Source organism: Papaver somniferum, chromosome 1 (assembly GCF_003573695.1).
Source record: "Papaver somniferum cultivar HN1 chromosome 1, ASM357369v1, whole genome shotgun sequence".
Taxonomy (NCBI): domain Eukaryota; kingdom Viridiplantae; phylum Streptophyta; class Magnoliopsida; order Ranunculales; family Papaveraceae; genus Papaver; species Papaver somniferum.
The window spans coordinates 113,771,615-113,783,977 of record NC_039358.1 but is presented as its reverse complement, the minus strand read 5'-3'; the positions used below and the strand labels follow the sequence as shown (position 1 = coordinate 113,783,977).

Genomic DNA, 12,363 nt, shown 5'->3' with positions numbered 1-12,363 from the left:
AACAAAATTGAAAAATTTGCAGCAAAGCAGGGCAATAAGGTTTCCGATCTAAGTCGCCACCTCGAATACTGATCTCTTAAAGGTATATGTTTCTAATAAGTTTGTTATATTAGGGATTTCATATTATTAATAGTAATAACAACACAACAACAACAAAAACAACAACGTCTGTAGTGGCATTGGCTTCAACTTTTCAATGTTTGGATGATTATTGTACAAATACACTGTGAATGAAATACTCATAATCTTAGTGTTAAGTTTCAATGTGGTATTGGGTTCAATGTTTGGCTATTGTATATATACATAATCTCTGACTGAAATACTCTTAATCTTAGTTTAATTTTGATATTTTGGATTTCCGCTGAAATATTCTTAGTCTTAGTGTTAAGATTCAACATCTGGGATTCCAACTCAAATACGATCTTAGTCTTAGTGTTGATGAATTTCTGACAAATTAGATTCATTAATGAAGTTTGTATCATATTCAATTTGATTGAGTCACTGGCTTTGTAATTAGTTTTTTTTTTTTAATACATGAAACAAAAGAAACGTCATAGTAGTGGTGAGACGATTTTATTTTTCATACTTATGTTACACATTCTTTTATGTTTTCAACTAACAAAGAATGTTGGTGCTTTTACGCCTAACACCTACCCGTTCCGTACTAGAATCTCCTTACTCAGACTCCCTCATAGCAGACCATGAACATGTAAGTCACAACTAGATTTTATCTTTCCAAAAGAATTCAAACTAGTTAAAAAAGGGTTATGATTCCCCTTAGTCAGGTGGCGACTTCAATACCTCTCTTCTCTGCGGATTTAGATCCCTTATTAACGAACTAATAAGAAGTGATCTATGTATGACTTCAGCAATAAACATTCACGAACGGATAAGCACATCTTATACCAATTTCACCCCTCGACCGTATTATGCCATAATAAAGACCGAAAAATAGCTGGACTCACATCCCGTGCGTTACCTTGATTTTAGGAAACCTCTTGTAATCTTCATAAAAAACACTAACCTACTTTTGTCTGTTTTTTGTAGGAGCAATATGCAAAGATAAACTACGTCATTGATCTGCTTACAAAATTCAAGTTTTATGAAAGCTATGTGAGTATGAAGGAAAACTTCTCGGAACTTAACACAATACAAGCACCCCATGATCGTCCTCAAGATTTAGATGAAGATTAAAACAATTATAACTGAATTTTAGGTTTTGTGGGTATATCTCTTGTAAATCCTCCCAAGACACTAATCAGCCGTTAGGATCACCTAGCGGTTTAAAGGCTTGTTGCACCAACTAAGTGCAGCTGCAACGTCTGCGAAAGTCAGTTAGGTTTAGAATTCAGTAATCAATCAATATACCATCTTGAATCGCATTCTAAAATTAATAAAATCATTTAAATATCCCACTTCAGTTCAATGAAATTGATTCTCCTCGTTGAACCTTTATATCCGGACTGCAATACCAATCCAACCGATGAGAGTGTCATACCATTTTCCCCCGAAACAATTACTTCGTCGAATGTATATGATCTGATGCTCAAGTACTCTTATAGGCTGTCTGGATATCAAACCAGAAGTAACTTTTCGACTTCTGAAAGTCGAAAAGTCAGAAATTAGTATGGCTGTCAGATTTCAAAATAACTTCCAGAAGTCGAAAAGTTAATTTTTTGTGAAGCAAAATATTTTTGCTTCTGACTTCGACTTCTGGAGAAGCAGGAATCAGAAACAGATTTGTATCCAAATGTACTATTAATTGTGATGACAAATGCGATGTTGACCGCTTATAAATGGGCGGAAAAAGAAGAAACTTTGTAATTGATTCGTAAAGAGAAAGAAGATGAAAGAAACTTTGTAACGGGGTTTTAAACATGGCGTAAATGGGGTGTATCTCGATTCTCGACTACAGTTCCAATGCTACCGATGCGTGCCCACTGTTTTAAAGTTCGGTGCCTTTAACAGTATGTATGTGCTGCCACTTTTACTTCGTCGACAAGGGAAAACTAAACAAAAGAAAACCTGATTGAAAAAAGGGGGAAATTCACTAGTTCCTCTTCTAAAGTTCTCTAAAAATCGTGCCGAGTTCTTTAAAAAATCTTGAAGTCATCAAGAATCAGATCTGGTTTGTTAAATTCATCAGAATTCATTGAATATTTACTCGAGCTACAGTATCGTCTGAAAAAGGTTTGTTCTCTTGATTCAGATCTGCGTTTTTTCTTTATCGTGTTTTTTCACTTCATGATTATTATTTTTCTGAATTGGGTTGAATTTCTATTTACTTGTATGACGATTTATGAAAGTCTATGTCGTACTTTGAATAATTACGATCTGAGACCTGATTTTGTATTTAGGGTTATGTAAGGATTGTTGTTTTACGGATTCTGGAAGAATCTTGAAACCCTAATAGAAATTAGAAATGAAGTATTTGTGTTTTCGTGATTCGATTATATTTTGTCTCTGTTTGAGTTGTAACCACTGAACAATCTAAAAGGCAAACAGGAGTAACAACAATACTGCAAAATGACTGGATTGACAACTGCGTTCTTAATCACCACATACTAAGTATGATGTTTGACTAACAAATACATCAAATATGTGATGGAAATTCTTAAGAAGCTTGGTGTCGACTGGAAAACGCAATTGTCCCCAAAGGGAATAGCTAACTTTCTTCAGGCAATGGTCTAGCTGCCAGTTTGTCCAAATTGATAATTTAACCGAAACAGAAGAACTGGAATGCTTGTTATATGTAGTTCCTGGTAATATGAGATAATCATTTTGTTGTATTGGAACATGCTTAAAAATGGAATTCTAATGATATGTTCATGTGTTGGAGATTAGAATGTTATAACTAACCAAACCAAAAGGGCATGGTTTATATTCTTGTTCTTATCTGTGTTTGTGTTGATGTTTCGTATCCGTGGATTTGTCTTCCGAGGTCTTACTCTTGCTGACTTAATCTTATTATGATTCATCATTCGATGTGTATTTGTAGCAATGTATGACAATTTGGGAGGTCAAGGCGGGGGACCAAGACCACCACTAAACCCTCAGCCTAATCCATTTGACAGTGCAACTTATGGAGCTGGCTCAAAGTTCATCAGAGCTGGACTAGGTGCATATGGAGAGAAAATCTTTGGATCAAGCTCCGAGTACGTGCAGAGCAATGTATGTAAACTATCTTGGAAGAAAGTTTGTATCTACTTTTGCCGTTATAAGTGGATAGCTTCATAGCCACAATAAAAACTCTTTATTTGAGCCTTGTTTCAATAATTGTATGTCTTGACCATTACCAATTAACAGTTTGATTGATCAGAAAGGATTTTGGTAGCGAGTTTTCTAGTAATAGATTTTTGTTTGTATGGCTTTGGTAATAGATTGGAGAGTGGTCTTATCACTTTATCACATTATGCAGATAAGCAGGTACTTCTCTGATCCTCAGTACTATTTCCAAGTGAATGACCAGTACGTAAGGAACAAGCTGAAAGTTGTATTGTTTCCCTTCTTACATCGGGTAAGAACTAGAATTCTCCCTTCTTCTGCTGGCTAGTTTTCTGTTCTGGAAGTCATTTAACATAAATTTTCTCCCCCCCCCCCCCCCCCCCCCCCCCCCCCCCCCCCCCCCCCCTCTTAAATTCAGGGACATTGGACAAGGATAACTGAGCCAGTGGGGGGAAGACTGTCATATAAACCTCCAGTATACGATATAAATGCTCCAGATTTATACATCCCTTTGATGGCTTTCGGTACCTACGTTGTGCTTGCTGGCTTCTTGCTGGGTCTTTCTGGAAAGTGAGCATGACAATTCGTAAACTTAAGTATATGATTATTTCGAGAGTTGCAAAATCTTGTTCGTGTATGTAACTCTTTCCGTCTCTCGTTCTCTCCTCTCTCCTTCATTTATGCAGGTTCAGCCCAGAAGCTCTAAGTCTGCAGTTCACAAAGGGAATGGTCGGTTGGTTTTTGCAAGTCCTCTTGCTTAAAGCTTCATTGTATTCGTTGGGGAGTGGGGAGGCTCCATTGCTGGACATTGTGGCGTACGCTGGATATGCATTTGCGGGGATGTGTGTTGCGGTTCTTGGAAGGCTTGTGTGGAGCTACTCATACTATTTTGTGATGCCTTGGACATGCTTATGTATGGGTGTGTTCTTGGTGAAGACCATGAAGAGGGTTCTGTTTGCAGAGGTCAGAAGTTACGATTCCAGCAAGCATCATTATCTCTTGCTTTTCATGGCCTTAGTTCAGTTTCCATTGTTCATCTGGTTAGGCAGTGTTGGGGCTTGAAATGTTTCCTTTTTGCGGCACTGATTTGTTGTTCTACATAAACTGTCTCTCTTCACATGGAATAGAATTAAGGGATGTTATAAGTCGGAAAATGGTGTTGAATTTGTAATAGAGTTAGTACATTGGATGTAATCAAGATAGTCAGCTAATTTTGCAGGTGGTTAAACTGAATGATATGCATTCCATCCCTGGTCTTTATTGTATTATTTCTTGCCATTCTTTAGATTGATTTTTTTTTCTTTTTCAGTAGGCATTTTTTTTTCATCCGTAGACATTTTTTTCTTCTCCCGTGGACTGTATGGATTGATCAAAATTGAGTTGTATGGCTGCTAACTGGGTTGGCGAATCCGCAGCCACACTCAGTCTGCCCATCAGCGGATAGCAAATCCGTGGGATGACTGCATAATAACTTTGTAGATGACTGCACAATAGCAATCAGCCATTCATGTGGGCTGGATACGGATGAGACCCAATATTTGTAGATGGAGAAGGCATCGACATTAAACACAATAACTTTAAGGAGAATAGAAGTACGATCAAATTATATTGCACACCATACATTCTTTTGATGTTCACTATCTAATACTTTATGAAAATTGTGAACCAGATGACCCCGAAGGTAAGGTCCAAACTCATATAATACTATTGTAAATTAGGACTCAACAAATGACCGCGACACTAAACTTAAACAACAAAACGAAAATCCTTGAGAACTTTGAAATAATTGTAGTATAATACAAGGTTATTACGTACACATACACTAAGATTGAGCCACTTCATGCCAATATCATCAAAATGCTAACAAAAATAAATCAAAAGAGAAATGAAGCTTCCTCAATAGCTCTGTCCATCATTGTCATCTTGAACCATCCATCAAAACAATGTCCCATTTGGTCCTAATTGATCAAAGGAAACCAAATAATCAAAAAACACACCACATTGGTGAAAATATCAGTAGACATAGAAATTGTGAAACACATCAAGTTTGTGGTACGTGACAATATATGAATGCAGTGGGCCTACATAAATTTTCCAAATAATGTCTACAGCCATTGATTTCTCAAAGATTTGGTCCTACTGGTTGCTAAAAACAGAAGAGAAAAAAGAGAAAAACCCTAAAGAAGCGGAGATACATTTTGATGAGATCAATTGAATGACATAAGTTAGAAAAAGAGATAACAAGTTGTTGTCAGCTCTCTGCCTATAGAAAGAGATATCCAACGATTGAGTGTTGGAGTGGCTAAACCAGAACAGTAACAATTCACTATCCCTCTCTCTCCACACTTATTTACACACCCACATCTAAATGTAATGCCAAACAAATTGCGTCACTTCACTCTCAGGCTCAGTTGCATTGCAAGGTCCGAATTCCGGTGACGTTTCTCTAACCACACGTGTAGTATTTATCAAGCGTCACGTGTCATCCATGATCAGAACAATCAATCCCATTCTCCTTGACCAAAGTCATATCATATTTGACTTTCATAGTCTATCTATCTGTCTACTCCATATAATATAGGGTACTACTGCCTACCATGGTCCATTAGTACGGTCGTAATGTTAGATTGATGTGGGACATAATGGTGGGCTAACACTAGTTAGGCAGAGGCTTACTCAAAAGTTCAAACTTCATACAACAACAATAATATTAAATTCAACTTTGTACTTTGTTTAGAAAAATTAAAAAAGAAAAAAAAGACAGAGATTTGAAAACAAGATCTAATTGATAGTTGAAACTTGAAACAATATCCAGTTAATAATGTACCTAGTTTTTTGCAAATAACAAAAGAGTTTTTTACATTGAATGTTGAAGATGGAGCATGGAACAACAAGAGAAAGAATTCCTTATAAATCTTACAAATTAGACCAAGAATTTGATGGTGAGTTTCAAAAAACAATCTCAGGGTTTTTGAATTCTCTAATAATCTCAACAAAGAAAAACTTCAATCATAAGAAATGGATACATGCTCATACTATCCAGTGTCATATAACTCAACATGTTAAGGAAAAAACCCAAAGAAAAACAGGAGAAAAATCACACCTTTGATGGTGCTATGGGGACAGAGAAACCAACTCCCAAAATGCTTTTCTTCTTCTTCTTCTTCTTCTTCTTGGTTATCTTCATTGCACTGACTGCCTCTCTCTCTAGATACAGTGTGCTATTCTTCTCTTTCTTTGAAGTTCTTCTACTCTGAGAACTTGAGAGTTGTATGTATTATGGGAGGGGAGGGGAGGGGAGTACTGTTTTCTTCTTCTCTCAACAAGATTTTCTGAAAACAGAAGAACAACATCAACAGAGTTATTTAAGACGAATGAAATAATTAAAAAAGAAGAGCACTAAAAATGGATTAAGTATTCACCTTAGCACATGCCCCCGCCGAAAACAAAATTCACTTTTTTTTACTCTCATTAAATTACTTGCTGCAGTCTAGAGAGACTCTAGAGTACAGTGTACATGTGTGACAACACAAAGTGAATGCTACAGAGCTTGACCCCATTTTCACATGTCACGATCCACATGTTAAGAGATAAAATAGACTAATCAATAGTGATTGTTTTCGATCCGTTGGATGTAACAGTTTGAACTGAAAAAAAAAATCAAAAGGTTTTGGGGTGAGAGAGGCTCGAACTCTCGACCTCAGGATTACTCGATATAGCTATGAGACCTACGCGCTAGCCAACTGCGCCACCACCACTTTGGTGATGACAACCCAACTATGTTACACTAACTTTTGTTTCTTGCTTATTTCCTAGGACAAGTGCACACGAGCGTATGTACGAAAGTTATGGAATTATGATGTTCAAAATTCGAGATTCGAGTCTGTCCATAACCAGCATGGTAATTCCAAGTCAAGCGCCTAATGGTTAGCCGTAGTGCACCTAACTATTCTTCTTTTTCTTTCTTTCGATGCAAAAGAGAATTTTATTGAAGAAATAGGAAAGTACAGAATAAAAATCATTTTCCAGACACTCCTATAAATCAGGTGGAAAAATATCGTAAAGTTCAAAGTTCTTACGCTCCCTCCTTACCTTTTTTTGCAAGGAAATGTGCAGCATTATTTCCTAGCATGTGTACTTTCTTACAGAACCAAAAATCATTGGTTCATACTTTATTTTTAATATCTAAAATCGGACCCTGATTGAACCACTGAATAGATGACTCATGTTCATTCACAGAGTTAACTACTGTCTCACTATCTGACTCTAAGATTACTCTACTGAAACCTAAAACATCTGCCCATCTCACTGCCTCTTCCATGGCCTTGCATTCCAGCTGCTCGGCTCAATACTCCAAGTTCAGTCCACCAGTGTAATACCTCCCTTTTGCTCCAAGACACCTCCCGATAAAATTTGTAATAATTAGACCAATACTACCAACACCTTCATTTTCAATAAAAGATGGGGGTACCCAGTCCTTGACCTGCACACTAGAAGCAAGATTAGTAATGTTACTCTTAAGATTAACAGAACACTGATTAGAAAGCTTAAGAATTCTGTCAATAATACACATTCTATTAGGTGTAGTTTGCTGGAAAACAAGTAAACATTTGTCCTTCCAAATCATCCATAAAACAATCATGCACTTGTATACTAATTCTTCACAAGTGAATATAAAAATGAAGTTATTACTTCCATCAGAGTTAAACCAGCTAATCAACCACAGTAAAAGATTAGAATATTGGTTTTGAATATGCGAAGTATTTATGTTGATCCCTAGCCAGATAGACCTAGCATAGGGACATTCCAAAAATAAATGATATGAAGTTTCATACTCAGCATTACAAAAACTACAGTGGATCTCTATATCATAATTTTACCTAGATATCTTATTCCTAGTTGGAAAGATATCCTTTAAGCATTTCCAAATAAAAATTTGTACTCTATGGGGAAGTTTAGTTGACCAGAGTGTTTTCCAAGTTGGTAAAGGAACAACAGAGATTGCATTATCACCATGACTGCTAAAATTACATAGAGTATTATAAGCACTGTTAACACTAAATTTTCCTTTCTTATCTATTTTCTATACTAAAGTATCTTCCCCAGTAGAAGGAACATTCATGTCTAAGATTTTCCTTGCACAATCAGGTGAATATATTATATTAACAATGTTCAGATCTCATTCTCTACTTCCTACAACAAACAAGTCACAAATCAAATTAAATTGAGAAAGGTTAGATAAACCAGGAATTGGCTCAGTTTGGCTATTCAAACATATAACCCAACAGTCTAACCATTTGTTAATCTTGGTACCACATCTGACATCCCAAATAGAGAACTGCTTAATGGTATCAATACCAGAATAAATGCTCCTCTAAATCCAGGAGCATTCATCTTTCATCTTATCAAGCTGAAGAAAAGACTCGTCTTTACAGTACTTGGCCCTATGGATCTGAACCCACAAGGCATCCTCTAAAGTGCAAGCTTTCCAGGCTAACTTACTAAGAAGAGCCTGATTAAACATCTCAAGGTTTGTAAAACCTAAACCACCCAAAGCTTTAGGCTTACTTACATCCTGCCAAGCAATAAATTTAATTCCCTTACCATCAGCATGTCCCCACCAAAAATTTCTTTGTATAATATCCATTTTCCTAATCAAATCTTTAATAATCCTAAAACAACTCATTTGGTAAGAAGGAAGAGTGTTAAGAACACTCTTAAGCGTAGTAATTCTGCTAGCTAGGTTCAAAGTACTCTTCCAGTTTTTAAGCCGACTACCAAAAGATTGGAGGATTGGTTTGAAAGATTCATTTTTATTTCTCCCTAGAAGAAGAGGAGCACCTAGATATTTTTCAGTATCCTTTATTCTAGACATGTTTCGTTCTTTCGCAATGTCATGACAAGCTCCATTACTAAGATTATGACTAAAATAGACACAAGATTTATTAAAATTCAGAAGCTGACCTCAATAAATCCCAAAGTTGTGAAGAATACTTAGCGTACCTATGACATTGTGCATATCAGCTTTGGTGAATATCAAGATGTCATCTGCAAACATAAGGTGAGAGACAACAGGAGCTCTTCTGGATGCTTTAACTCCAGCAATAGAATGAGTAGTTTCAACATGAATAAAAGACCTAGAGAGGTAATCCATGACTATAATGAAGAGGTAAGGGGACAATGGGTCCCCTTGCCTAAGACCCCTAGTGGGAGAAAACTATTGACACGACAAACCATTCAGCAAAACATAAATCTTAGTAGTAGCAATAAATTGATTAATGAGATCACAAAAGGTACTACTGAGACCAAGCTTCCTAAGCATACCTAATAAAAATGACCATTCAAGTCTATCAAATGCCTTAGAAAAATCTAACTTAAGAGCCATTGTACCACTCCAACCCTCCTTATGCTTCATAGTATGAATTCGTTCATGAACAACAATAATGTTGTCATGAATATATCTATTAGGCACAAAAGTTGCATGATAATGAAATTATATGCTTCAAATGCGGTCTGATCCTATTTGCCAAAATTTTGGAGATAACCTTATAAGAGATGTTACAAAGACCTAATGGCCTAAAGTCAGCAGGGGATTTAGCTTCATTAGACTTAGGTATTAGAGATGTAAAAGTCTTATTAAGGTTACTAGGCATAAAGCCACTTATGAAAACATTCTGGACCACATCCACTAAATCCTTACCGACACAGTCCCATTGTGTTTTATAAAAATTGGCCTGGAAAATATCTGGACCCGAAGAGCTCCAAGAAGGCATATACTTTGAAAAAGCGGGGGTATAACAACCACACCCAATAATTCGTTCGGAAATCTGTATGGAATAAACTCCAATATAATTCCGAGAGCAACAACTTAAAAGCGAGCTCAATCAAGAGATATCTCAAAGAGCATTATCTCTATTTCTCAACACAATCAGAAAATCGAACAGATAGAAATCCGTGAGCCAGATTGATATGAGAAATAACTTGAACGGTACCAAATACCAATACCCAAGTGTCAATCAAGTTATATCCAACGATAAAGGTTGGATTTATCAACTGATTGAACTACGCACAACCTGTGATATTTTAATTATATAAATAAATATAATGCGGAAAAGAAATAACACAGACACCAGAAATTTTGTTAACGAGGAAACCGCAAATACAAAAAAAAACGGGACCTAGTCCAGCTTCGAACACCACACTGTATTAAGCCGCTACTGACACTAGCCTACTACAAGTTAACTTCAGACAAGAATGTAGTTGAGCCTTAACCAAGTCTTACACCGATTAAGGTACAGTCGCGTTCCTTACGCCTCTAGAACCACGCCGGATTCTGCGCACTTCATTCCCTTAGCTTATCTCACCCACAACTAAGAGTTGCTATGACCCAAATTCGGAGACTTATAAACAAATCTGTCTTTCACAGATAAGTCTATTCTGATAGGTAAATCTGTCTCCCACAGAAGTACCTATAAAGTTTTGTTACGTCTTATGATAAATCAAGGTGAACATGAACCAATTGATAATCCGGTCTTATACTCCCGAAGAGCAGCCTAGAAATATCAATCACCTCATAATAACTTAACTATATGGTGGTAGAAGAAGTTACTGTGGAATCAAAAAGTCTGAGACGAAGAACTTTGTGACTACTTTTTATATCTTACCTATCGGAGATAAATCTCGAGCAAATCTTAGAGAAGATAGTACTCAACACGATAGAACAAGTAAGATCAGAATACGAAACTAAAGAGAAAATAGTTGGATTTGGCTTCACGAATCCCAAATAAAGTCTTCAAGTCGTTAACCTAATATAGTTTCGGAAAAACCTAGGTTAAAGGAGAATCGACTCTAGTACGCAACTAGGACACATGAAAGTGTCGTGATTAGGTTTTCCAGTTGCTAGAGTTCTCCCTTATTCTTTCAAATCAGGGTTGCTTACAATCAAAGCTAAGATAGCTTTGTAACAAACATTCAATATTCACCATTAGATGAACTCCTGATTTAAGATTCAAGCTAAGTCTGCTTAATAATAAAGCAATCAATATCCACAGTTAGATGGTCTTGGCTTGTTACACACAAATGAAATATACCTTCATTTAGATATGGGTAACCGTACCTAAACGTGTATATTGATTTGGCTCAATAACAATTAACCGAAGTTAGCCATCTGAACACTTTTGTCTTAACCACATTCATCTAACACTTCTAGTTCAAATATGATGATCAATCAATCATGAAAGACAATCAATGAATCTAATTGTGTTTCAAATAGAGTTGTTAAATTGTTCACTAGCTCATAGAAATATATATGAACAAACTGAAACAAAATCGGTTTGATTCGTAATCGTACAAAGTACTTATACAAGAATCAATTCATGAACATTAAGCCACGGTTTGCAAAGATTGCATTCGCAAACCAGGTACGCAAACAACAACTCCGGACCTTGTCCTTGCCAGCCGTTCACAAACCAGGTACTCGAACAGCCGTCCCAGACGAAACTCAGGTGAAACCGTTCGCATACTAGGTACACAAACAAGGTTCTCGAACCTGAATTATAACAATACAGTTTGCATACTAGATACGCATACCGTGTTGTATCCAGACATGGTCAATTGGTCTAAACTCCCATTTCAATCATTGAAACATCCTTCGAAGACGACAATGGTTATCTTACACAAACCACTATCTTCAAGTAATCGAATGATCAATACGAAACTTTCCAAGTCGACATCAAATGATTGTCTCATATAAATCATGTAAGGTGTTTCAAGGCAATTTTCACATGATCATCTTTTGACTTAATATTTAGTTTCCAACAAATAAATTGTTCCCAACTAAACTTGTCAAGAATAATGATGAACATAGTTAAAGCAAAAAGCTTCCAACACATATTTCGAGAAATAGATACGCGAGATAAACTCAGCTCGAAATATCAAATGCGTATAATGTAAAAGTCTATATATCTATACGACTTAGTCTCATTAGAAGATAGAATAAAATAGACTTCTGAGTGATTGTTGATGGTGTCCGTCAAAGGCTATCGGGAAAGCTTGAATTCCACATGTGAAACCGAATAGTGTTTCCCTTTGTTGATGGTGGTTTTTAGCTTAGAGCGAAAACTGTAAAAGTATGTCTAC

The 12,363-nt window shown here is 36.3% G+C and overlaps 1 protein-coding gene, 1 long non-coding RNA gene and 1 other non-coding gene across 4 annotated transcripts; 1 reads left to right on the top strand and 2 right to left on the bottom strand.

Moving 5' to 3' along the window:
- The first annotated feature begins 1,994 nt into the window (after positions 1-1,994).
- On the top strand, positions 1,995-4,510 carry LOC113297059 (protein YIF1B-like). Its single transcript, XM_026545463.1, has 5 exons — positions 1,995-2,190; positions 2,999-3,171; positions 3,419-3,517; positions 3,644-3,795; positions 3,912-4,510. The coding sequence occupies exons 2-5, from the start codon at positions 3,001-3,003 to the stop codon at positions 4,285-4,287; spliced, it is 798 nt and encodes a 265-aa protein (XP_026401248.1). The 5' UTR covers positions 1,995-2,190; positions 2,999-3,000; the 3' UTR covers positions 4,288-4,510.
- A 463-nt stretch (positions 4,511-4,973) lies between these two features.
- On the bottom strand, positions 4,974-6,716 carry LOC113332047. 2 transcript variants are annotated; one of them, XR_003351303.1, is made up of 3 exons: positions 6,648-6,716; positions 6,329-6,557; positions 4,974-5,183 (listed from the first exon to the last, which is right to left on the bottom strand). It is a non-coding gene; the product is annotated as an uncharacterized LOC113332047 (long non-coding RNA). The 2 variants fall into 2 exon arrangements; XR_003351301.1 differs by lacking the exon at positions 6,648-6,716 and having other exon boundaries at positions 6,329-6,577.
- A 180-nt stretch (positions 6,717-6,896) lies between these two features.
- On the bottom strand, positions 6,897-6,983 carry TRNAM-CAU. The gene is given in 2 exon segments: positions 6,897-6,932; positions 6,946-6,983. It is a non-coding gene; the product is annotated as a tRNA-Met (tRNA).
- Positions 6,984-12,363: the final 5,380 nt, after the last annotated feature.

Excerpts from the sequence above, each read along its gene's own strand:
- LOC113297059 (XM_026545463.1), top strand. The coding sequence starts at position 3,001 with ATGTATGACAATTTGGGAGGTCAAGGCGGGGGACCAAGACCACCACTA. Across the intron at positions 3,172-3,418 it reads CCGAGTACGTGCAGAGCAAT|ATAAGCAGGTACTTCTCTGA; the intron begins GTATGTAAACTA and ends CACATTATGCAG. Across the intron at positions 3,796-3,911 it reads TTGCTGGGTCTTTCTGGAAA|GTTCAGCCCAGAAGCTCTAA; the intron begins GTGAGCATGACA and ends TCATTTATGCAG.